Source organism: Echeneis naucrates, chromosome 11, assembly GCF_900963305.1.
Source record: "Echeneis naucrates chromosome 11, fEcheNa1.1, whole genome shotgun sequence".
NCBI classification, from domain to species: domain Eukaryota; kingdom Metazoa; phylum Chordata; class Actinopteri; order Carangiformes; family Echeneidae; genus Echeneis; species Echeneis naucrates.
In genome coordinates this window covers 11,289,093-11,313,718 of record NC_042521.1, presented here as the reverse complement: position 1 = coordinate 11,313,718, position 24,626 = coordinate 11,289,093, and the positions used below count along the sequence as shown (strand labels likewise).

Sequence of the window (24,626 nt, the reverse complement as noted above, 5' to 3'; positions counted from 1 at the left end):
TTTGCATATCTTATGCAGAGGTGAAGTATGTGTTGTTTTAGGGAAATAATCTTACATTCAGACCCACCGGAACAGATATTTCCTCTCAGCCCGTATGTCCCTGTGGCTGCTGTGACAGAGCTATTTCTGTCAGTCCCCTTTATGATTTCCTCCCACCTAGATTGATTTATCTTCCACAATGTTTGTTCCATTCACTCAGTGTACATCCCAAAGCTGTTAGTTGTTCCAGTAGGTGCCCATCCTTTTCCATCCAGTAAGCCTCTTTTTTTTTTTGGGATGCATTTTGAACTGTCTGTTTTGAGTTTGAGCTTGAGTAGGAGGATTAAGTTGGATCTCTGCCCCCAGCACCCCTGATCTCATCCTCTGGGATCCATTTTCAGTCTGATTACGATCCTTGATCCGGATGGGCTTATCTTTTATCTTTGATTTGTAGCACCTCCTCCCTTCTAATACTTCAACAAGCTGACCTGTGCAGCCATATAGTGCCCGTTGTCTGCTTATCACACAGCTCCTTGCACTTAAAGTTGCATTTTGTTCCCTCTTATCATTGATTGAAACCAATGTGGCTCCTTAAAGTCAAGATTTGATCTTGGTCAGGTGAAGGACTTCCAGAGGGCTTAACTAGCAAAGCTGAGCATGGGCTTATAATGCCTACAAGAGCGAGGGAAAACTGCTCACAAGAAATGAACAGCAGCGTCCTGTGTGAAAGTCTTGAATTTCCATCCTCCCTAACCTCCTACTTAGTGCGGACTTCACACTTTATCACTTTATTTTCTCACGAGTACCCCGACCGCTAGAGATCACAAAACGATTTAATGTTAATATGGATCATAATAAGCTCCTTAAAGGAGGACAGTCTCACTTGCACACAACTCTGTGAACTTAGGTGCTGACACCACCTGCTGCTTGGTATTTAACATGCAGACTTGAGACTAGTATTGATTCTTTTTCCTATAATATCAGACTGTTCCATCTGTGTTTCAGGACATTTATTTTGAGGTACGTGTACATTTGAGCTGAAGATAGTTGAGTTGTAACACTGAGCCCATACCTGGCATAGGTCACTGAGTCTTGGCCATCTGTCATCTGCCCTTTTCTTTTGGGAACTGAGACAAATAAATGTCGTTGGTTGGTTGAGAGATGAGATATACACTCAGTGGAAAGTGAAGAGGAAATGAAGAGGCTGCGGGGGGAGGATAGGTTGCCAGATGAAAAGGTTCTGTTTCCCCTGAAAATACCCTCCATTCAGTGGCAGATGTCCACAAGCATGTGAAGATGCCCATGCTGCCTCCGAGAGGCTGAAAGTATAAATTGACATTTAATCGGTTCAGGGAATAAAATAAGAAGATCTCAGGGGTGGGGAATGAGCGGCTTGTTTGACAGAACAAAGCCTGCCTTCATTAACAGTCTCCTGTGTTTACCGGTACAAGAAAGAGAAAATGTTATTCAGGTAATTATATAATGGAGGGGATGTAGTCAGCGAACCTGATAACAGGGCTGAGTTGTCTTTGTTCTTTTTGTAAATCCCGTTATGTTTAGTGACAGTCTCTAGTACAGGTACATTTCATTAATAAATGAGCATCATAAACTACTTAGCATGACAAACATGTTACAACACTATGAGTTTGATCTCAGAGCTATTGTTAGTATTGGTTGTATGTTCTGAATGTCTCAGAGAGCATCGGGGAAATGAACCCTTGCAAATGCAGATTTACATAAAGAACAAGGAACGGCTAGCATCAAATTTCTTAATGTCTAATAATGATACAAAAACAAATTTAAGATTTCAATGATTATAACCTTTGTTAATCAGAGTTTCCAACTGCTGAAGAGTAGACCAAAACACTAAAAACCACTGACATGACACTAACCTAACAGGATGTCAGCAGCGGCCCATGGGATGTGGTGACATTATCTTGTAATTATGACCAGCATGTAAATCAGCTGGTGCCCTGATTAATCCCAATGTTCCTCCTTGGTTAGTTCCACTGATTGCATGGTTGACACTGTTCCACATTGATTATCATATGCCGTAATGATGTTATTTTGTGGTAAGGCAGATTTTCTTTTTGGGGAAAACCAAAGCTGGCATGGTTGTGTTGGAAATTTTCTGTTGGCAGAAATTCAGAAAAAATGAGCCTTTTCAATGCTTTTTTTCTCAGAATGTGAGTAAGTGTTTCTAGCTGAGATGATGAAAAGTCTCTAAACAATTTTAAACAACACAGCATTCTCTGTGCAAAATAATAACTGCTCAATGAAACGTAGAGATCTAGATATGGATGGCACAACATTATAAGATATCAAAAGAGCAGATCAAAAACTTAGTACAGCGTCTACATGAAGTTGCAGGATTCAAAAGCAACAGACAAACAAGATGAACAGATGAAAATACATCCTGAGTTTTAATGTGTCATATGAATCAAGGGAAGCGGTATCTTTTGCTTCCCAAAATGCCACTGATAATAACTTTCATTGGGCCCCCTCTGCCTCCTTCTGTAAATAACAACTTTTATTAAATCATATACCTCCAGTTTGAAGCTCACACCAACTGAACTGTAAAATCTGTGCAGTGCTGTTCAAGTTTCACACTCCAAAACTGATTAAATCCCATTTATTATCATACAAATGTTTTTTTGTGAGGAGAAAATCAGCACAAGTACAAAGAAAGATTAGAACCAAGGTTTAAGAAACTTTGATCTGAAGCCACCAGGCATTGAGGTGGACGAGGTTTGCTTGTAAACTGGTCTGAGTACCGACTGGCCCTCCACAGATTAATCCAAAGACCACCGTGGCTTTAATCTTGACATGAAGACAGAGGAGAGACAGACAGAGTAGAGGTGACAATTAAGAATGGAAGAAATTAGCAAAAGGCAGCACTTAATGAATGAAGGTCCTGTCCTGGAAAATATGGATCATGTAATAGAATGATGGAAGGAGTTCATATTTGATCCTCAGCTATGGCTCTGGCTCCTCACTTCATTTATCATTATAACTCAGTTCATCAGCTGTGGGGCTCAACTTCTTGAGTGCATTTCACAAAAGCTTCATCCTGTCTTTACTGTAATCCATGGCCCTTTGCAGCATGTCATTGTGGCTGTCAAAATAAAAGCTAAAATAACAACATAAAAACACACAGCTCCTTTCAGCTCAACTGAATGTTTTAGTGTCTTTCAGATCCATGTTTTTATGTTTTGTTTAGTTTTTTTTTTTTTTTTTTTTAAATTGTGTACTTTTGGCCTATTCTTATTGCTGTCATGCCTGCCTGCAACATACATCCATCTCAGTGAATGAAGCTCTGCATAGGCCATACATCACCTGGTCAGCGCCAAACGGAAGACCGATAAAGAAAACCCCAAGCTGGTGAACATTTTGAAGCATTTAGTTGCTAAACAATCAGATATCAGTTTTGCCAGGCGACCAGCAACAAGTGAATGATTATGTTGCTCATATAAAAACTACAAATTAAGGTGAGAAGGGCAACACATTATATATACATTATATATCATTATATATATCCCAATTGGCTTGTTTCTCTGAATACATGGTTTCCCTTATTGATTTAAAACAGACAATGTATGTACAAATGCCTTACAAATGTTACTTTCCAGCCTGGAAGACTTTCCAAAAATTGCACCACAGGAGGGTACACGAGAAAGCTCTCAGTCCCTCACAGCCTCATGGTTCCTGCTCAGCCCCCACACTTCTGATGTTTCTTTTCTCTGACATGTATTGTTTACTTTAAAAGACATGCTGTACAAACCTTAAAGCAACAGCTTACTTTAAGAATACAACAGCACAACACTGTTTCCTCCTGACATGTTCCAGATAGATTGCTAAAACTACTGTAAAGCCCAATTTTGGTTAATTTTGGGATGTAATAGAAATGGGGGAAAAAGCATCTTGAATGTGGGTTGTTACTTCACAGTAAATGAAAAAGCAGCATCTTGAAGATAGATGTGTTGGCACATCTAAGACTGTTAACCAGAGCTGAATTATTGGCTGTTGGAGTTGAAAAGTACTTCCCGTGGCTTCATCCTGTTCCACGTAGTTATAAGTGGAAAGAAGGAAATAGTGAGAAGGTTCCCATTAGTCTACCTGGCAAACACGAAATAACTCTGTTTGAAAGTTTGAAAGAGTCCATGCCAGTCAGAAAGAAAGAAAATAGAATAAAGGCAGCAAGTGAAGAACAGCAACTTGGGTAACCGCTTCAGTTTATCTACCTGGACAACGTCTGATCTACGACCAGAATCTCGTTCCTCAGCTGTCTTTGTTTCTTTTCTCAAGCCTCCTTTACAATCCTGCGTGTGGGATGTCATGGAGCTCGATATCAGATAGAAATCAGCAGTTTCCACAGGGACTAAGGGGTGTTTCTTTTCAACAGCTGCGACACCAAAGCAAACAATGCATTGCATCTATCCTCGCAGCTTTGTAATTAATAAATATATTCCTTCAGCATAAGCCACACAACTAAATGTGTCTTCAATGGCTAACAACTTATTTCATCAAAGGGTGGTGGAGCTGGTGTCCTCGGGTGCATCTTCAAAAAAAAAAAAAATCAATCTTATGTGCTCACAAAACGAAAAAGCTCAAACGTGAACAACATGCAGCTATGTAGACTGTGTCAGCAATTAAATACAGTGTCCTCCAGAAGATGTGTCATGTCTTGGTGGAGGAGATAACTGTATAATCAATCCACATGACGGAGGCGTTGTGACTCAGCTGCGTCGTCGTTTGTTTACTGATTATGGAGATGAATTTCCTTGTCATAATCAGTTTGGTCTTCCACTGGTCAACCAGCTGCACATTTTTGGGCTATTTGAGATGTAAGACACTAAACCAGGGCCTCAACAATCCCTTTCTGCTGCTGTGCCATCTTTTTATTATTTGGTTATGAGTCACTGTCATAGAAAACAAACAGCCAGGAGATTTCTGACCACTAAAACACAAAGTCTGCATTCAGAAGTAGTGACTCATTTACTTTGTATTGTTTGCACTGGTTAATCAACAAGCTGACTCGCGGCCTCAGGCTGTCCTTGTTTTGTTCCTGCTCTGAGACATTGCTAATTAATTGACTGACCTGCTAGAGGCTTGATATCAAGAAAGAGCAGTAGCAGAGCAGTAACAAAAAAAAAGAAAGAAAGAAGCATTTATCAAGTTCTAAATAATTTGTTTTTTTTTGACACATCAAAGTGAATTGACCACTTACATGGTTCCCATATTAAACAGCTGAAAACAACATGCACAAAAAGGTGTTGGATATTCTGAAGCTCAAATGTTTTTATGCAAATACATCATAACAGCTAAATGAGGTTATTTTCATTGCCAACTTCTGAATAAGCCCAAGAAATGCAGCTTGAGGAGAATACGCTCTGATACGTGTCTGTATGTGGAGGAGGTGTAGGCTCAGTCCAGAATTCCCCAGATTTTTTCATTTAAGTCCTCTTTCAACAAAACCAACCAGGATATTCCAGTTTGTTTTTAGCAGAAGCAGCAGCGATAATATAAGTTTTATTTGCACGAGAAGAGGAATTGTCAGGTTCAAGAGAATGTTTGCACTTAAAAAATGGAAAAGTGTAGAAAGTAGTAATTTTCTATCCCCATCCACTGAACAACATCTCCCATTAAGCCGGAAAGGTTCTAAATCTGAATGGTAGTATATCAGTTCTCGGATTTTCTTTTTTTTTTTTTTTTCTATTGCTTTTCTTTTAGGCAATTCAAGTATTTTAGCAGACAGCTCTGTCTCCTGTCTGATTTTTTTTTTTTTTTGTCGTACACAGCAGAACACGGGATGGGACTTTCCTCTTTGAGCGTATTCTGTAGAACACAGACAGATTAGTTGAAAATATGATGTGTCACCATAAACCTGTTTAATGTTTAAGGGATGTGCTAGCTGATGTATCTGTTGGATCTACCCAGAGAGTTGGCAAAAAAAAAAAAAAAGCTTTCAAAATGGACCCGGAAAGGGGGAGAAGGAGAGGACTGGAGCAATGAAGAGGAAAAGGCTTTCAAAGCTTTGGATTGGAGGAGAAGGGAAAGAGAGCGAGGAGAAGGGGGAGTCAGTGAAGCTGGGAAGGAGCCGGGTGAATGAGAGAGAGAATAAGGTGTGGGCCGAAATAGATTAAATGCAGTAGGAGATACATGTAAGTCAAAAGAGAAAAAAGCCCAGAAAGGAAATGAGAATTGGGAGGAAGTAGGATATGGCAAGGAGGGGGAGGTAAATGCATGATGAGGAAAAAAATGCAAGTTTATTCTTTCTACCTTAATTGGAGAGACTGGCATTCGGTATTTTTAGGTAGATGATGAATCCGAAAAACATGAACAGGCCTAGCTGAAGAGTTTTCATCACCCTCACCACCTTTTTCACCTCCCCATCAGCCACAGGCTCAGAAATATGTTCACAGAGCAGAGTTTGAGCACTGAAATGTTCTGCCTTCCATCCCTTCTTTGGTTCTTTAACAGCATGAGTCATTATCTGTAAACATTTTCATATCCCCTGATCTATATCACTTTCAGAACAGCATCTGACTTCGATGTTAGCACTTCATTAAGTATTGCTTGAAAGTCAACTTGCAGGTGTTTTTTTTTAGGTCAGTATGACATTATATAGCATGTGGTGGTAGACTTAACTGTTCATGGCATGGTGGCTTTCCTTTGAACAAAGTATCTAGTGTTAGTACAGATATTGTGGAGCTTTTAGGGATTTTTATATAATGTTGTATTTATCCAGTGCTATATGACTTTTCTGAAGAGTTTTTCCATTTCTTATGTCTTGTGTCATGGAAATGATTGAAATAGTGCAATAGAATGCCAAACATAATACAGCAGTCTTCACAATGGCCGCGGATTTTATTCACGCAGCGCCTCTACATACATACATGTCGGCCCAATGGTTTCTGACGTCAGTGCACCCGATATTTTCACCTGAACTAGGTATTCTCACAGAAATTGTCACGGTCGTAAGATTATGATATGTGGCTCATTAAATCCTACTTAATCTGAAGTGTGATTTTTGATGTTTTGATATAGTCTTGATATAGTTTGTAGATCAGCACAAATATTTTGCTCTTTAGACAAGATTTATGTGACAGCCTTGTGGCCTACATCCACACTCGGTCCATTTGTCAGATGAATCCAGCTGAATTTGCATTGTAATCCTGATCATTTGTTGCGGCCTGGAACGGGGAACGCCAAATCACGTTCATGCTGCAGCTCCCTTCAGACTGAGTGATGGGCTCTAAAGGAAGTCGTGGGAAGGCAGATCGTGCTGCTGCGTCCTCCATTGCTGATATAATGTCAGCACATATCTGTGTTGTCACAGTGCCTGTGACAGCTCACTGCCAGAGGGAAGAGGCGAGTGGCTCTGTCTCCTGAGGGTTGCAATGATGTCAAATAATTGAGGTCTGAGGAAGAGAAATGAGAAAAAAATTGAGAAAGAAGAGGGAGAAAGGAGAGAGAAAAGGGTTAGGGTTAGGGTTAGGAGGAGCAAAGAGAAAACACAAATAATATAGTAAAAATACTATCATTAAAATCAGGACATCAGAATCCTTTCAATCAATGTTTATAGACAATCCTGGATTGACAAAAGAAAGCCCAAGGTTATATAGCTGCCACCACCAAAAAGTATGTTGAGAAAAAAATAAAATAAAATAAATCTGTCTCTTTTGTGAGTAAATTTTTCTTAAATCAGACAAGAATTTCCAAATGATTTGTTGAAAGGATTAACAATCAAAGAGATGGTGATGGGAACGTCAATACGACAGAGGGATGAAATACGTTAAGCTTCAAAGTCAGCCACACATATACTGCATTTGTGAAACAGAGAGCACCAAAGAAAACGATCTTCTTTTCAAAGCAGACCAATTTTTCAAAGCGCATTTTAACCTCTTATTTTTCAGCCACACAAGAATCAACTCTCCATTTCAGCGAAGCAAACTAAAGCTGGGATTGATGTTAAAGATTAAAGTTAGAGATTCTTGTAAATCCTCATTTTAACTGATGGACCTTTCATGTGATCTGCAGCGGCTAAACAGCGTTCCTGGAGAGAAGCTGGGACCAAAGATCCGCTCACTCACCCCGTTTGAATACTTTCCTTCGTCTTTACTGGGGGGGGGGGCTCATCTCTCAGCGATGAACTATGGGTGCTTCATGCCTCCTGTTCCTACCATATCAAAGATAATGGCCGGTCGTGTTCCCTGGGGTCTATAAAGAGCTAAGGACATGACAGAAAAGCGTAGATTTAGAATGAAGCCTCCGCTCAAACATAGTTGTGAGGTTGAAGTTTGAATAAAACATCGCATGCACAGCAGGGACATGAAATCTCCTCTGTTTGCTTGTTTGTTTTTGTTTTGTCTTGTTTTTTAACTTCAAAGTTGTATGCCGTCAGTACACATCAAGAGCTCTAAGAAAACATAGCAGCCGTCGACCTCTGCAGCTGATATGAATTCAGTGAACGTCACTTCTCCTGTTCTGACTTTACTGTTACGGCTGTTGAAGAGAAGATTCGAACACTTTCAGACAAATTCACATGCACACCCAGAGGCGGTTAGCTGATAATTGACTGGTATGAACCCTCCGCTCCAGCATTACGATGGTTTTTATAGATCTGCTCCGTTTTTGGATCCATACTTCCTCCGTCCTTGATTGGAACTTCGCGTTGCTTCACTGCTTTTCGTCAAAGAAAAGTACTGTCCTTCACTGCCATTACCTTCAGTCTGCAGACTACAGTATCCACATAGTTTCTTATTTCAGCAGAAATGTTGAGCTCAGCTCAGGTGTGGGCTCAAAATTCTAATATGACATACTCTCTAATGTTCGGCATCCCTTTCATAACATTCAATTCAACAGTTAATAAAAAGATCACAAATGGGGGTTGATCTATATTTGAGCCTGGGACTGGGATGGAGATGGATGCAGCCTCTCTCTGAGTCTATATCAGGAACTAGAGGACAGCTTGGACCAATATTAAAGATATTCATAAATATGTTGTGTACCTACAGTACTGCATTTACCCTGAGCTTTGCATTTTAGGAAAGCATGGAAAAAAGAGGACATTTCCAGGGAAAGCTAAGGGATCTGCGGTCAGAAATCAACACTCCCTGTCTCAAATTCTTGGCTTAATGCAGTTCCAGGTTTATTTTTCATCCCAATGCTAAGTAGCCAACCATCAGTGTGCTTCTGAGAGCCAAAACAAATGCTATAAATCCTGCGAACCTTTCACAGTGGCTTATAGGACTCACTCGTGTACATCTGCCTGCTGAGAACCAGGCCTCCTGGGCCGTTATGGGGTGTGGAACAAAACCAGGAGGTCGTCTGAACTGTTCAAACTTCAGAGCGATGGGTCTCAAACTGGGACAACAAGCCAGAGCAAAGAGATGTGAAGTGAATTTTAATCTCAGTTACTAAACAGGCAGATGTGTTGCTGCTGTCCTACAGGAGAGGAGGCTCAGCTCAGGATAATTAAAAACCACCAACTATGGCCATCAGAATTTTAGTTTTCTGCGTCTCATTTTGTTTACATAAAATGACATTATGACACGCTTGTTTCAAATAAATCTCCAACATCTGCGCATAAACAAGGAAAGAGTGAGCTGTCACAAACTGCAGTGCATCTGCTGCAGTATTTTGCATTCTAGATTAACGACTGCGGTTGCTGTCTTCTGATTTGATACAACAATGTTTGTTTAGTTGGTCATGGTCGAACACTTTCTCAGATGCTGTTAACACCAACTTGTCTCTTGCCTCTCCAGAGACCTGCCTGGGAGAGGAAGACATGAAGTTATTGGGCTCCCTGTTGATCCTTTGGGTCATATTGATGGTAAATTCTTTTTTAATTCAATAAATGCTCTCTCCTCTTCTCCTAAATTTTCCAATGTACATGCTGCACATGTGTGTATAAGCAAAGGATTAAATGTTAATTAAATAATGTACACATATAATATGTTGCGACCAACTGATTTTATTTTGTCAGCAAACATCTCATGATTAATTTTCATTCAAACTTAATGAATAATTATAATTTATAATTAGCTCATCTTGTTCAATGCAAAATACAAGTCTCAACTTAATCCTAGTTGGAACTAAGATTTTAAGGGTTAATGTCATGTCTAGAACAAAATGCAATGATGCTAAACTCATATGCCTTAATTAAATAATTCTCACACTCATATTAGATATAATATTAGAGTGTGTTTTGTGCCTTTTTTCCTCTTTTTTAAGTGTTTGGGGGGTTGGAGTGGCCGTTGGTGGATTGTGCTCACGTGCACACTGTGTGTGAAATCATAATTTTAGGCTCCCGTGACCTGATTTTCGGTCTGCTTTTTCCTTCTGCTCCAGAGTTTGAACGATTATGTCACTCAACTTAATATGGATGGTGCAATCACCCATCAACTGTTTCAATATAAATGTGATGTCTCAGTCGTTTTTATTCAGATTTGCCTGATGAAGGGAAATAAATAAAATATAAATGATTCCTTCCATGGAGTTGCTGCTCTCTTGACAAATGACAATTTGACAGTTTTCATCACTTTAGCCACAGTCTTAAGGGATGTCACAATCATTCCAATCATTCATTTTTAGAAGGTTTTTGCTTCAGAAAACCTGATGCTCTACATGAGTTATTGTCCCTGAAGAAAACCTTAGGTCCACTATTTTTTCAATGTTAGTATAAAATGAAAGCAGTGTACTGCTTCAGTTTCCTTTTCTGTTCAGCATCAGGCTTTTGACATTGAGCGCCTGGATTTGGATTGGATTCCAAATGTTGTGTGGCTGATATATCTATGCTGTGTATGTTCCTTTTGGAGGATTAATGCATTATAATAGGTCAGGAGGGGCGTTGACGTGAGAGCTCGCTCAGGTCAACAGTTTCTATTGGTGGTGGCCTGGTGGTCGTATGTATGACGTCATTTACTTCAATGTTTGGAGTGACATCATATGTACGGCTGCTAAACTGCTACATGGGACATCAGCATCCTCCTTTGCAAGGTGTTATCATACAGGTAAGAATGAAATTTGGTCTAATGAACATGCTTTTCTCCAATGAAAAGGTAGGAGGCTTCATCTAAATGGAGGATAAGCGACGTGAAAAAAAATCAGGAAATGCAAGTGCATGGCACTGACAATGAGACCGGCTTCATTTTCAACCAACATTTTCTAGATGACTGAGAGCAAAAAGGGTTCTTCACCCTCCACTGAGCCACAATTTCAAATATCTCTTCATTCTTTATGGTCCTACAAAATACGAACAGCGGAGCGGCGAATAGAAAAGATTTATTGAGAAAAATAAACTGCCTAAGATTTTTTGGGAGAACCCAAACACACTTTAATGGGTGAAAATTTACTTGAAATTTAAAAATGTGGGGTAGTTCTAATCATATCAGCTCAAAGATTCAAAAACTTGCACGGTTGTTCTTCAGTTGTGATGTCTATTTTATAAAAAGGATGCATGGCTTAATCTAATCAAACTGAAATTTCCTAAATTTAGCTCATCATCATCTTCCAAGTTTAAGCTTTATCTCATTTTTCACAGTGAGGTGAAAGTAGATCAGCGCAGCAACAACCAAACACACGCACAAAAAACTCCTTATCTCCATTTCTTCCTCTGGTCCAAGTCAGTGTTTTCTACCATTGTGTTGTCTCCACAGCGCAAGGCAGCGGCAGATGCAGAGCCAATCTCAGACCCATCCCTCGGGCCTGAACACAGACTGACTGAGGAACAGAGCCAGGGTCAAAGCAAATGTCTTGAGCTGTCCAACAAAGACCACCCAGAAAATCAAACAGGTGAATGGACCGAATTATTACAAGGCTGAATTATTACCTCAGGGAGAGCAATACAAAAGTAACTTTGTTAGGTGGTAGCTTGGTATCAGAGCAGTATTATTCCTTCTAAAGAAAACTCTGGTGTAGTCAGCAGTTATTCAAGCACAAGTGATCTGAAGGGGCTTTTAGAGTAGAAGCCTTCATGCTCTCACTTGACATACATATCACAAGACACGGACACAGAAAGTGTGTGTTCACGTCTATTTTGCCTCTTTCTCCTCTAAAGGTACATTCTGTGAACAAATGTGGGACGGTTCATTATGCTGGAGTGAGACATTAGCTGGGACATCTGTAACACAATACTGTCCAGAACATTCTGGCCTGGAACCAATGGGTAAGAAAATGTTGCACTTAGCTGTGCACAAAAGTGAGCTTGCTCAATTGAGACTTGTGCGAATTTGGACACATTTTCTGCATAATGTTTTAATTCCAGGCTAGCAGGCATCACAGAGACTCAATCCAGTGTCCTCCACCCTCACTGCATACTTGAATTTTAATGTCAGTGTGTTTTTTAAAGGTGGAGTCACTTTTTTCCCGATCTATTTGCTATAAAGAGACAACTGATTCATGTTGAGCAGTGAGTAGATGAGTCAATATAATGGCGGACTAATTCGCTGCTGTAGTAATTTTCTGTGAGTCCTGCCACATCTTTTCATTTTATCAGTAATACTGGCACCCCTGGACAGGACAGTCCGTCAGTCAGTCAACAACTTTGGTCCTCACCAAAATAGCTCAACGACGATTGGCTGAAATTTGGTAGGCATCCATATTTCCATGATGGCCATCCTTATATTAAATACCTCGCGTAGATTCTGCATTCTGCATGTCTTTCTTAATATCGACCAGATTTATCTGTACTAAAGAATTGTAATAACCGTATCTGGTTACTGGTTCAGTGTAAGGGGCTACAAGACTGCACAGTTTTTACATTGTGAAGAACACAAGACTCAAAAATGTCTAGCTGAGTGGTCCAGAGTCATGACTGATTTTGGAAACGCAGAATGATAAAAAGAGAGAAGGTGCGAGAGGAATGATGGAACTATAGAAAGTGGAAAAAAGCAAATAAAATAGGATTTACATAAAAAACTGGGATGTCAAAGTCAAAGAGATGTATGAGTGGACAGAATATGAATGAGAGAACAGAAGAGGTATTTGTTTCAAAGGATGTACCCAAAATGCCCCCGAATGGCCCCTGAATTGAAAGCTCATGCTGCTGATATGAGGCTTTGAGTGAGATGTACAGGTGGAAGTGACTGTCAAACAGTTGATGAGCTGTTAGAGAAGACTAGGCAGCTGTGCTACAGTTGTTGTTGTCAGGAACAATATGATCTCACTCTTTACTCAGTCATGTATATACCGTACATGTGGTTTTAAGTCTGACATTTGAAAATTTGCCAGAAAATCGCTCCAAATAGAAAATCTTCTTTTGTGCATAAGGTTTGATGATGTGTGCCAAGTTAAATAAATCGCAGTGGTTCTGTAACTCCAACACTCAGGGTCAGATTTATGGGTTTGGATGATGCCAGCATACTACTGCTGAAAAACAAAGACAGAGCCAAAGAATATAGAGATATCATCAACGGGTCATGAACCCAAAACAGAAGCATTGATGTGTCTGTATGTAATCCAGTTTAATAGATAAGGCTTTGAAAATAATCATTAACGCACAAATAGGTAATACGTGACAGTTTTTTCCTGAACAGGAAAAGTGACAAAATACTGCGACAAACTGGGTAACTGGGTCGAAACTGGTTTCACCTGTCAGCCAGCTTCAAAGGACACATTTCAGGTATTTCAAGATTTACTTTTGGGCAGAGTTCTTTGTTAATTTTGCACTGAACATTTAATTTATTTATTTATTTATTTTTTCCTCAGAAGGATACCCTGGATTTTTTAAGTGATGCTCCAGAAGAGCTAACCGCAGAAACCACAGGGGCTATCACAGAAAGAGCAAGTGTTCCAGAAAAAAATATCCTTGAAAATGAGAAGAAATGCTCAGAGAGAATGAAGAAAGATCCTCCTTATGATAAATCAGGTGCTGTTACCGTCTCCTGTGGTCTACCAGGATTTTCAATCGATGCAGTTTCAACATGAGCTGTTGGATATGCCGGAACAAGAGGCCAGCCAACATTTCAATGTGTTTCGATGTGTTTTTGTTGATGCTGCAGGTCTCTTCTGTAGTCGGAACTGGGATGGCTGGCTTTGCTGGGATGATACTCCAGCGGGAACCTTGGCCTATCGAACCTGTCCTGATTATTTTTCTGACACAGACTCCACAGGTGAGCAGCGGGGTCCAAAGGTTTTACGATATTAAAGGTTAACTAATGATCAGCTGACAGCTGCACTGGTGAGAAACCGTAAAATTGTATTCATGAAATAATTGTCCTTTTTATAGAACTGGCAACTAAATACTGTGAGGAGAATGGACAATGGTTTCGTCATCCGGAGACCAACGAGGCCTGGACCAACTATACTCTCTGTGCTTTCAGCACAAACGAGAAGGTCATGAATTTTTAATGAAATACCAATCAGTCAGACAGATCATGAGCAAGGCTTAACATTACTGATGACGTCTGCTACATAGACTATAGTACAATCCTAACCATTTAAGACTAAACCTCAGACACATAATTCACATGGTAAGCTAAGTACAAACATAACAATTTGGCAGAATATGCAGGATTTATAATGCTTCTTTATTTCTTTATTAAGGGGCCCTTTACTAAAAAAAGAAAGAAGAAAAGAAAAAAGAAATCATTGTGTTATGTTGATTGATAATGACTGTGTGTATGTATTTACGTCATTAAAATAAAGGCAGCTGCCCAGCTCTCGGGGGGAACTGAGCTACAAACTGCGGAGGAGACGACAGTCAGCCCTACAGTAAATCCAGAGGAGCAGGAAATTGTGCGGAAGAAAATTCTTGACAGCCAGTACAAATGTTTTGAGAAAATGAACCGTGATCCAGTGTATAACAAATCAGGTAGTAATAATATCGACTTGTCCGAGGCTCACTTCATCTTTCTGTGCATCTGTGTGGATGTTTCACTAAAAGTTGATGCCACAGGTCTGTACTGCCGCCGCAACTGGGATGGCTGGCTGTGCTGGGACGATACTCCAGCGGGAACCCACACCTCTCAAAACTGCCCCAATTATTTTGGGGACTTTGACCCCACAGGTGAGCAGTGAAACTAGAGACTTAACCTCTCATGATCCCCAAGTAGATAATATGAATTGCTCTCAGGATGAATTATTCACCAAGGCTAACAGAACCAGAATACAGAAACACTGAAATGTACAGACTTGGAATATTCAGTACTTAATTGTTACTTTCAGAAAAGGCAACCAAGTACTGCGGGGAAGATGGTCAATGGTTTCGCCACCCGGATACCAACAGGACTTGGTCCAACTACACACTCTGCAATGAAAACACTAAGGCAAAGCTGAAGGTAATTTACATAAGGGAGCTTGCTGTTACAGATCCAGCATTATCTTCGCTTTTCTTTCCTGGAGTCCTCTCACTGTTTCAGTGTGGGCCGATGGGAGGAAATGTAGGTCTGACACTGTTGCCCACTGTTCCAGGAATATTTATATATCCAGTGAGATCAGCAGGTTGAGATCACACCACAGGAATAGAAAGTTTAGGGACACGATTTGGTTAGAAGTCACTGATTAACTTTTTATCAGCATGATTTGTGATTTTAGTGAGTTATACAGGTAACAAGGTTAAAGGGTAAAACAGATGTTTGTTTTCCAGTTCAACAGAATTTGAATATTTTATTTTGGAACAAAACAATGCTAACAGTGTTTCGCCACGGAAACCAGAGCAGGACACCAAAGAGCTCATTCCTGTAGGAGCCAAGAAGGACATTAGACACAGTCATGGACTAAAACAAATTTTTGAATGTCTCATATGACTTTAAAAGTGTCTACAAAAGTCTTTAAAGTTGCTCTCCAGGCACGTTTAACTTCAACAGCCACCTAAAAATACTATACAATGACAAATGTTTAGTGTTTCACCACACAGCAAGTGAAAATGACAACCTAGGTTGGCGAGAACATCGAGTTTCTCCTTCAAAAATCTGGATTAGCCCCTACGCCCCCTGTCTAGGTTGACAGACAAAACAGCAGCATGTACAGGAGACGTCAGAAATACTCAGCCGTGTTTGAGCTTCCCCCCGACCAAGACTCAGGAGTTCAGAGGTTTAATATAATCGAAACGAAAACAAACCAGAGCAGCAAGCTGCTTGTTTGCTTGTAACGGGTAGTAGCTGACAGTGTGTTAGTGTCTGTGCTGATGCAATTTTTGTGGTGTTTTTTACATTCATGTGGGCTTCATGTGCCATACAACCAAGGAAGCAATCCTCACGCTGAAACATGTATGAAACCATGGCTGAAAAAAGAGTCAACTGCACTCAAATACCACAAAACTGAAAGGCGAGCTGGCTAAAATGTTTTGGTTTTTTTTCTCCCAACAAATATCCAAAGCAATTTAAAAAATAAAGAAATCTAAATCTAAATACCTGCAACTTGTACACAAAAGTTTTCCAAAGAACTGCTATAAATCCGCTCCAAATGCCTGTAGTCCGTGCACCAGGCAGCAGGAACAGCTGCTCTGGCAGACCTGGGTGAAAGACTAAAAATCTGTCAGCCGATCTGAAGCAAACAAGGCATCAGCTGCTGCATCTGTTGCCACAGAAACCCGATCTTTGCTGAGTCAACCTTCCAGCTTCACAAAAAAGGTCTGAGAACAAACTGTCTCAACAATCTGATCCAAGACAGAAAATGGCAAAGTGAATGTCCCACGATGTTCAGATAAGGCTGAATGAATTGACTCTAGGATCAGACTGGGTCTCGTTATAATATATGGGACATTTTTAACAACATGGGAAAAGCTAAGTAGTGATCAGACTTATTTTTCACAACTACCCTAACAAAGCAGTGCCCACCCATATGAGTTTATAGGACATGCAATTATTGGTCGCAGTGGTTGTTATACCAATATACAAGGTCATAAAATAAACAATTGTGATCTCAGGTGTGACATTAGAGACATTATTACTGGAATGGTTCCTGGACAAAACTGTGCCCGCAGAGATCCTTGTCTTTTAATTAAACTATACTTAACATAGGATTCCACACTGTAATTATTCTTTATAAGACGATAGCTTGTTAATTTTGGCTTCCTCCATTCATCAAGGGACCATTTATCTTCATGCATTTGGAACTATTTGCTTATAATGCCTTTAGAATCACAACATAATTTTTTTTTCTGGAAAATGTAAGACAAATCATTCATATAAAATAACAATTTCAGCTCGCTGGCCCAGGGATGGTGATGCGAAGTATCCTGACTAAATATCTTTTTATGAATTCTATGATCTGGGAGGTTCATAAATCTAATCCAAAACCGGAGCATTTGTCTCTTATGTCTGATGCTCCAAGGCAAAGCCAAGCCAACCCATATCTCCTCTAGAACCAACACAGAGGAAAATTTATGGACTCCTAAAAAAGAAGTATTACAAATAAAATGTTTGCAGAATCACCAAAGACATAGGCTGATACAGGACATAGACACGGGGAATATGCAAACTAGTGAAGGTATCCCTGATTACCACAGTATATGTACACTTGTTCGCTCCAGAAGTGACTGCTGAGCTAAAACACTGACACTAGTAGATATTTATACTGATCAGTATAGGGCAGCATTTCTGATCCAAGATTAAAAACAACTGAACTTCTCATGAGTTTCTCTGAAGATGTGTGCTGCAGTTGCTTTTCTCCTCTAAAGTTGGGTTCAGCTGTGTTTTTATACATTATTACCACAGAAATGGGAAGAAACTACAAATATGAGCAAAACATACAACATGTCATTTTGAAGGTGTCACATTTCTTTGTTTTAGTTTCACTGTAAGGTTGGTTTACCAGTAATGCTGCATATGTTTTCTCGATCACATATGTCTGTGTTTGCGTTTTTTCTTTTTTCCTCTTTTGCAGTCGGTGTACATCCTGTTTTACATGGCGATCGTGGGTCATGCTTTGTCTATAGCCTCCCTGCTTATCTCTCTCACTATCTTCTTCTCCTTCAGGTAAGGAAGTTTCTGTCCTCCGTTTGAGAATGAAGCTGTGTGGTTGTACATGATTATTCAGCATTGTTATGCTGTGATGACACAAATTTGACACGATGAAACAGCAAATCGATGGTAGTTTTGCCCCTTAAAGGCTCAGTAATCTTTGCTGGTGTCAGTGGATCTGACGGGGCTCACAGATGGGGCTGGCCCTTCGCTACAGTCTCATCCAGCCATTTCAGTGCTCATCATCGGCAGTACTTTGGTCGGTCAGCAGAATCCGCAATCTGCTTCTGCCTACGTTGGCAGAGTGAAAGTTTGAAAGTTTTTCAAGCTGTGAGCCTGACGATATGACTGCTTGTTTCATATTTCCACCAACTGCAACCATAAATAGAAAAAACATCTGCATTCCTTGAAGTGGTCATAGTTGTTTTCTGTCCTGCATGTTAAAATTAAAGTGTTATATTATATTGCATTCCCAAGGCTCACGCTGTTCACTAACATCTGCTGATGAACATCTCAGCTCTCATTATTATATACTGGCCGTGACGGCATTTAAAAATAAAAATCACACATCTAAGCATCATCACTGTCACAATTTAATGCAAGCTTTTAGCCTAAAAGCAGTTCTGCTGCTCCACTGAGTGTAACTGAAACATTCACTTATTTCGTGCAGACTTGGTTTCCATTTATTATATGGCTCTTTAGGATTCAAAACCGGAGAGCTGTGGTGTCCATTAATCGTGTTGGCTCTCTGCTTTTATTGGAAACGTGAGCACCTGAGTGTGTTGCTCATTATGGAAGTTTATCCCATTGTGCTGCTTAATCCCAGAGGGAAAAGGGGCGAAATTAGTTGAGATACTGCTATTAAAATTCAATTCGATAAGAGTTGAAAATCTATAAAACGATATAATAAAGCTTTAGAAAAAGGGAGCAGACAGTGCGAACGTCGGCACATTGTAAAAACTTTATATCACTGTAAATGATCTCTGGTACTGAACTTAATCGTCATTGTTTTTAATGGCACCATGATGTTGAAAAACCTGAATGTGGTGGCTGAGGAGAGAGGAATAGTTTTATGTTCTGTGACAATATTTGGATGAGTTACTTGGCCATGTAGTTCTCGAATGCTGCGGTTGTAAAATTTGACATGTTGAGGGGTGCTGACCTCCAAAATGCAGCTGTTATCCAGAACCGATCTTGTATGAGACCCTCAGTGTGCTGCAAAGTTTTATGCGCACACATAAATTTAGTGGCCATGTTTAGGGCAGGTGCATTATCGAAGCCCCCAGGACCCGCTTAGAGTCAAACTTTTAGTGCAGCTATGTAGCAATTCAATGGGGCACTAAGAATTCATCACGATCAAAACACTAACAATTTAAGATCCCAATAAAGTAACAAAGCCAAAGAAAGAAAGCCTTTTATTTTATCTTTTTTTTTTTTTTTTTCAAAATTACTGAGTAAATTTATGGCCAGAACGCCTAAAATATCGGAGGCTTAATGATTCTTATAAGATCCAGATGTGAAGCTTACAATGGTATGTGGTGGCGTACAGCTGCACCCTGCTATTTATGACCCTACATCGACACTGTCGAGATTCCCCGATGAAAATACTCCAGCTTGTCGTGAAAAACAGGAGTTTGTTGAGCGGATGATCGTAAAGACATTCGGACCAGTGACAGTGTGAACAACATCGCCATGAAGGGTCAGCCTGACAGAAAATCGCTTCAATATAAGCATTCAGCACCTCATGCATGTCCTTTTATTAATTTCTGTTAACGGTAACCTCTGGAAGTGACGGTGAGAATTTCCAGTAGTTCATGTTGTTTTGTCTTTGCCCTCGGAGACTCTGTGTTCTTCCTGTTTTTCATGAGTCTCAGGGGTCTCATGACAGGATAAAACTGGCTATTAGTACATATAAGTTTGTAAACTGCAGAAGACATTTATAGAAAGGCTCCATTCTGGGAAATGTATTTAGTGCAAAGTTTCAACCATTCTGCTGCTGCCTTCATTTTAAAACATGATTTAATTATTAGCAACAACAACAACAAAAAGATTCCAGATATGAATGCCTAGAAATAATTTTTTTTTCTGACCGCCTGGGAAGTATTTCATTGTGCTGTTAATTCTGCATGGCCAGCTGAGGTAATGAGGAAGCACCCATGGGATTCATTGTGCATTATTTAACAGTACTAGCATGGACTGTGAAGCATTTAGAGCCAATCCAGCTCGTTGATCCTGAGGATTTTTACCTTTATGAGATAAAAGATCTCAGCAGCTGACAACCTCATTAAACTCCCAGCCTGCCAGTCTTGGGAGTTACTCTGTTGTGGCAGTTACCTTTAAGACGATGATCTTGTGTGTCAGAATATATTTTATTCCGATGTTGTCATTCATTAGTTTTGTTGCCGTTGCATCTCTCTTCACACAGGAGTTTGAGTTGCCAAAGGATCACACTCCATAAGAACCTCTTCTGCTCCTACGTACTCAACTCCGCTCTCACCATCATCTCTCTGGTGGCAGTGGTCAACAATCCTGAGGTGGTCAGCAAAAACCCAGTGAGTCTGTGAGCAGCAGTGCTTTGAGATAAATACTGACATTAATCTGCTAAAAATTTAATTCAGCCATTGTCCTGCATCTCAAACATTTACTAATTATTGCCAATCATTACATGAATGGTGATTTTCTTATATACAGAATTTTTGTGCAACATGTATCCTGCAATTTGTGTAACCTTTTTTTCATCCTCCCCACCTTTGACTCACAACTTTGTGAGCTGACATATACAGATACTTTCCTTATACGAGCAGGCAACATTTAAAGGGATAATTTGTTTATCTTGAAATAGCACAATCCAAAAACTTTTGTGTGTTTTAGTTTCTATATGTCAAAAAATAAAGATTTGTTCTACGTATTGACATCAGTATGTATGAAAACCCATCAAATTGGACGCTCATTTAAAAATCCTATTGGAGATGATTGCAGTGTTAACAGGCAGAACGTTTTAATGAGCATTATTGAGCAGTCATGAAAAGAGACTCAATACTTTAATTTTCCATCAAGACCAATTTGTTTGCTGTCGCTGACCCCCAACCAACAACTCTAGACACAACAGACATTAATCAGCCTTTAACAGACATTAGCAGTTTAAGCTGCTTTTACCTTGAAACATTTATTAATTTATTCTGGCACCATGTTTCCCTTTTGAGAACATTTATAACTCAATACTTTTGAGATTTGAGTACTTTTAGGCACACACATTCATGTTGATCCCCTCATAAGCCCTCTTTTATTTTAGGTTGTTTTCTGCCTCCTGGCTGTGCTCAGAGACCCTATTATGGAATTTTTCATGTCTATGTGTTAAGACTGAAATAAAATAGTGTAGACCATGTGAACTTTGTTTGCATGCTGAAATATTCCAAACACCACTCATCACATGAAAAAGAGCTGATGGTGATGTAAATAACTGACTCATTAAATATAAAGTGTTGGAGTTCATAAACCAAAGAACAAAACACAATTTAGACCAGATAAGGGAAAATAAATATTCCAATTTTAGAACATTTTTCAGTCTGCACCAAAAGGAGGGACAAATAGAAAGGTACAATATAATATTTTTAAATCAATAAAGTCTCTACCTATCCATCATTGGAGAAAAAAAAACATTTGGAAGAGGAACCGCTGAAACACCTTGAAATGAGATACAAATCCATTCACAATGAATGCAAAACAAAAACAAAAACGCTGTGAAGAAAAAAATTTATGCACTAAAAATTGCTTCGATTTGTGAAGCCAAGAAATACAATTCAAAATAGGCTGTGCTATAGTTTAATTTTACCAAACAGCCTTCTCAAGGGTATCGTAGCAATATTCAAGTATTCAATGTGCCATATCATTCTACTGTTGAAGTGTCGACAGACATTTTTTTTGCACTCCTCCACATTTTCCTGTTCTGGAGTTACACTGAATGCCTTATGTAAATTCTTGAAATCCTGAAGTCTGCTTAGGTAGAGACGATAAATCTGTCCTGATGGAATGTCTCGCTATCAAGACTGAACATAAATTCATGTTTTACTCTTCAAGAACCATTCCTTGGTTCTTTGGTGCCTTTTAAACATTTTGTTGTTGCATGATTTTTCCAACTCCATAAAAGGATCTTATCTACTCTGCTTAGTAAAATGGTGTCAGTATTTTATCTGCTTATAACATTCACAAAGAATCGAACTAAATGAAAGCAAGCACTTGGTAACGGGCTTGTTGTTATATAAAAACTGAAGTTAGGATTGTATAAGTTGGCTCATATTTCACACAATCCCTTCAGCCCCAGCCTGCTTTGAGCCGGAGCATCCCTCGCTTGACAAAGCAGGAAACATTCAGGATACAGTGGAGGCTTGGCTCAGCCTAACTGCTGTCTTTCTTCACATCCAGTTTGTAAATGTATCCAACAAACAGGCAGGAATCACAGCCGTCAATGTCAATGAGAGGAAATGTCTATAGATATATAGATATCTCCTGGTGTATCCATCTGTCAAACTGTTACAGCTGATGACTCCGGATATACAACTGTCAGGTTGCGTTAATTGAAATCGGTCAGGGTGGCCCTGGTTTTCATGAGCGAGCCAAAGAACAAATCACAAGCACCAGTGATTGCGATTTGCATCTGTCTGTTGGGACCCATTTTTAAAAATCCTGCAGCCAAAGTGAGACTTAAAAGCTTTTTTTTTTCTGCACTGGTGATTTAGGAATAGTGGATTGCAGTGGAGATTTGCTTCTACAGAGAAAACAAGCACTTGTTATTCTCTCTGGTGTGGTGATACACAGTCTGGTTTGGCCTGCCAGCAGTGTGGAGGAGTGAATCCCCAAAGTTTATGTCAGACCAGGGAGGAGGCTGAAAACATCTGAATGATCTATAGCAACTTGATTTGCAAACCAGAACATCGTCTGTAACTTTAGACTGACGTTGGTTAGCTAAAGTCTGAGTTGGTGAAAAGTAAGCGACCTGACACTTTGCTATGAGGCAATGTCTGTTCTAATGGATGCCTCTCACGTTGAAAAGGAAATGCAGGAAAGGAGACGTGATTTGAAGTTCAGAGGTGAATCAGAGGAGCTCCGAGAACAGCAGTTTCATTTGATCACATCCTTCATAAAAAGGAACTTTGTTAATGTGTATTTGTTCAAGAAGTTATAAATAAATATATAGAAGATCACAAAACTATCCATTCAGAAAATCTTCATCATGAAAATGACACATACTACGCCAATTTTACAGTATGTCTAATATCAGCAACTAATTTCCCATTCCACAGAAGTGAGCCAATATAGGCGTCATCATCATCACTTTGGATCACAACGTAAGGGTTGTGATCATCCAGCGTGGAGTTTAGCGAACAAACTGCCAACAAGCAGTATAAAAACAGACATTACACTGCTTGTTTTGAAAATAACTGTTGTTCATGTGCAGAGTAAATAGCAGGGGCAGTGACGCTGATCCTTGTGGGTTACGTTAAGCGACTGTTATGATAACTTGGTTGGAACCGTCATCCGCAGCAGACTCTCTCAGGCAGCTTTGATTTAAACCAGCTGCGCGCAGAAGAAACGAGCAGAGAGTGTTGGGACCTAAGGAAGGAAATCATGTTTTTGCCAACACAACACAACATCAAAACATGCATCATATTGACTTTTCTGAGAAGCTGACATAGATTGAAGGAGAAACAGTATTGTTTTGCAACGGGAAATGCTGAAGCAGATTTATTGTTTTACCGTTACCTGGGGGACCGATGGGAACCAATCTGGGGCAAGGGAAGAAAAAATGATATGAACAGGGACAAGAAGATTTAGAGTGGGTACAGTTCTGTTCATGGGAGCTTTTGCCTGCCAGTCCAGGCCTTATAGCTGAGGGACCATAAGTGTCTTTATAATTACAGTGACAGTGGATAGATAAGATTGACATGCAATATATCATCAAAGGTATTCATTTAAGAAATTCGAAAATTTAATCAGTTAAAGCAATAGAATATCACTTGAACACAATGCTGTTATGTTGTGGATGTGTGAGTAAAACATTGCATAGTAGTCTACTGAACTATATAAGTTCTTTGTGCAAAGTGAGATAAACAACTAAATTACACAACCAAATACAAAAAGGAATCACCTCAGCTCCAGGAGGGGAAAATGAATAAACATCCTCTCACTCTGGAAGGGATAATACTGGCTAATGATTTTGTACCTTGGGTGCAGAAATATCTGCAAAGATACTTACTGAAGGTCTCCCACTGTGTTTGATGCCAGCAGTGAAAACATTGATTTGTTTAATAGGTGCATTGCACTAGAAAGTCAAAAACAGATGAACTGTCTGGGGTGTTTCTGCAGGTTGGCTGTAAGGTTTTGCACTTTTTCCACATGTACATGCTGGGCTGCAATTATTTCTGGATGCTCTGTGAAGGCATCTACCTGCACACGCTTATCGTAGTCGCTGTATTTGCAGAGGAGCAGCACCTGCACTGGTACTACCTCCTGGGCTGGGGTGAGTTGGCTACACTTCATATTGTTTTATGTGCTGTAGTTTTTTTCCTACTCGAATTGTTTTATATTCAAACATATTCGATTGTGCTTTAAAGATTTTCAATGTTATGTCCACAGTGGACTCAGTCACAGTAGGAAAAGTCAACATGATGAATTCTGGCACATTCATAACCACCCGGCACTCGTACTGTAGCATACTGAATGCCAACCTGGACATGCGGTCAG

At 39.7% G+C, this 24,626-nt stretch overlaps 1 protein-coding gene across 2 annotated transcripts in view; it reads left to right on the top strand.

Moving 5' to 3' along the window:
- The window catches only part of calcr (calcitonin receptor), a 44,015-nt gene that overhangs the window by 12,103 nt on the left and 7,286 nt on the right, over window positions 1-24,626 (top strand). For both annotated transcript variants that reach the window (XM_029514090.1, XM_029514092.1), the window contains exons 3-15: window positions 9,747-9,814; window positions 11,640-11,775; window positions 12,041-12,148; window positions 13,518-13,603; window positions 13,690-13,849; window positions 13,983-14,093; window positions 14,210-14,316; window positions 14,629-14,794; window positions 14,879-14,989; window positions 15,148-15,260; window positions 17,809-17,900; window positions 20,311-20,437; window positions 24,249-24,402. In XM_029514090.1, the coding sequence (XP_029369950.1) occupies window positions 9,770-9,814; window positions 11,640-11,775; window positions 12,041-12,148; window positions 13,518-13,603; window positions 13,690-13,849; window positions 13,983-14,093; window positions 14,210-14,316; window positions 14,629-14,794; window positions 14,879-14,989; window positions 15,148-15,260; window positions 17,809-17,900; window positions 20,311-20,437; window positions 24,249-24,402 (1,516 nt within the window). In that variant the 5' untranslated portion in view covers window positions 9,747-9,769. The remainder of the gene's footprint in view (window positions 1-9,746; window positions 9,815-11,639; window positions 11,776-12,040; window positions 12,149-13,517; window positions 13,604-13,689; window positions 13,850-13,982; window positions 14,094-14,209; window positions 14,317-14,628; window positions 14,795-14,878; window positions 14,990-15,147; window positions 15,261-17,808; window positions 17,901-20,310; window positions 20,438-24,248; window positions 24,403-24,626) is intronic.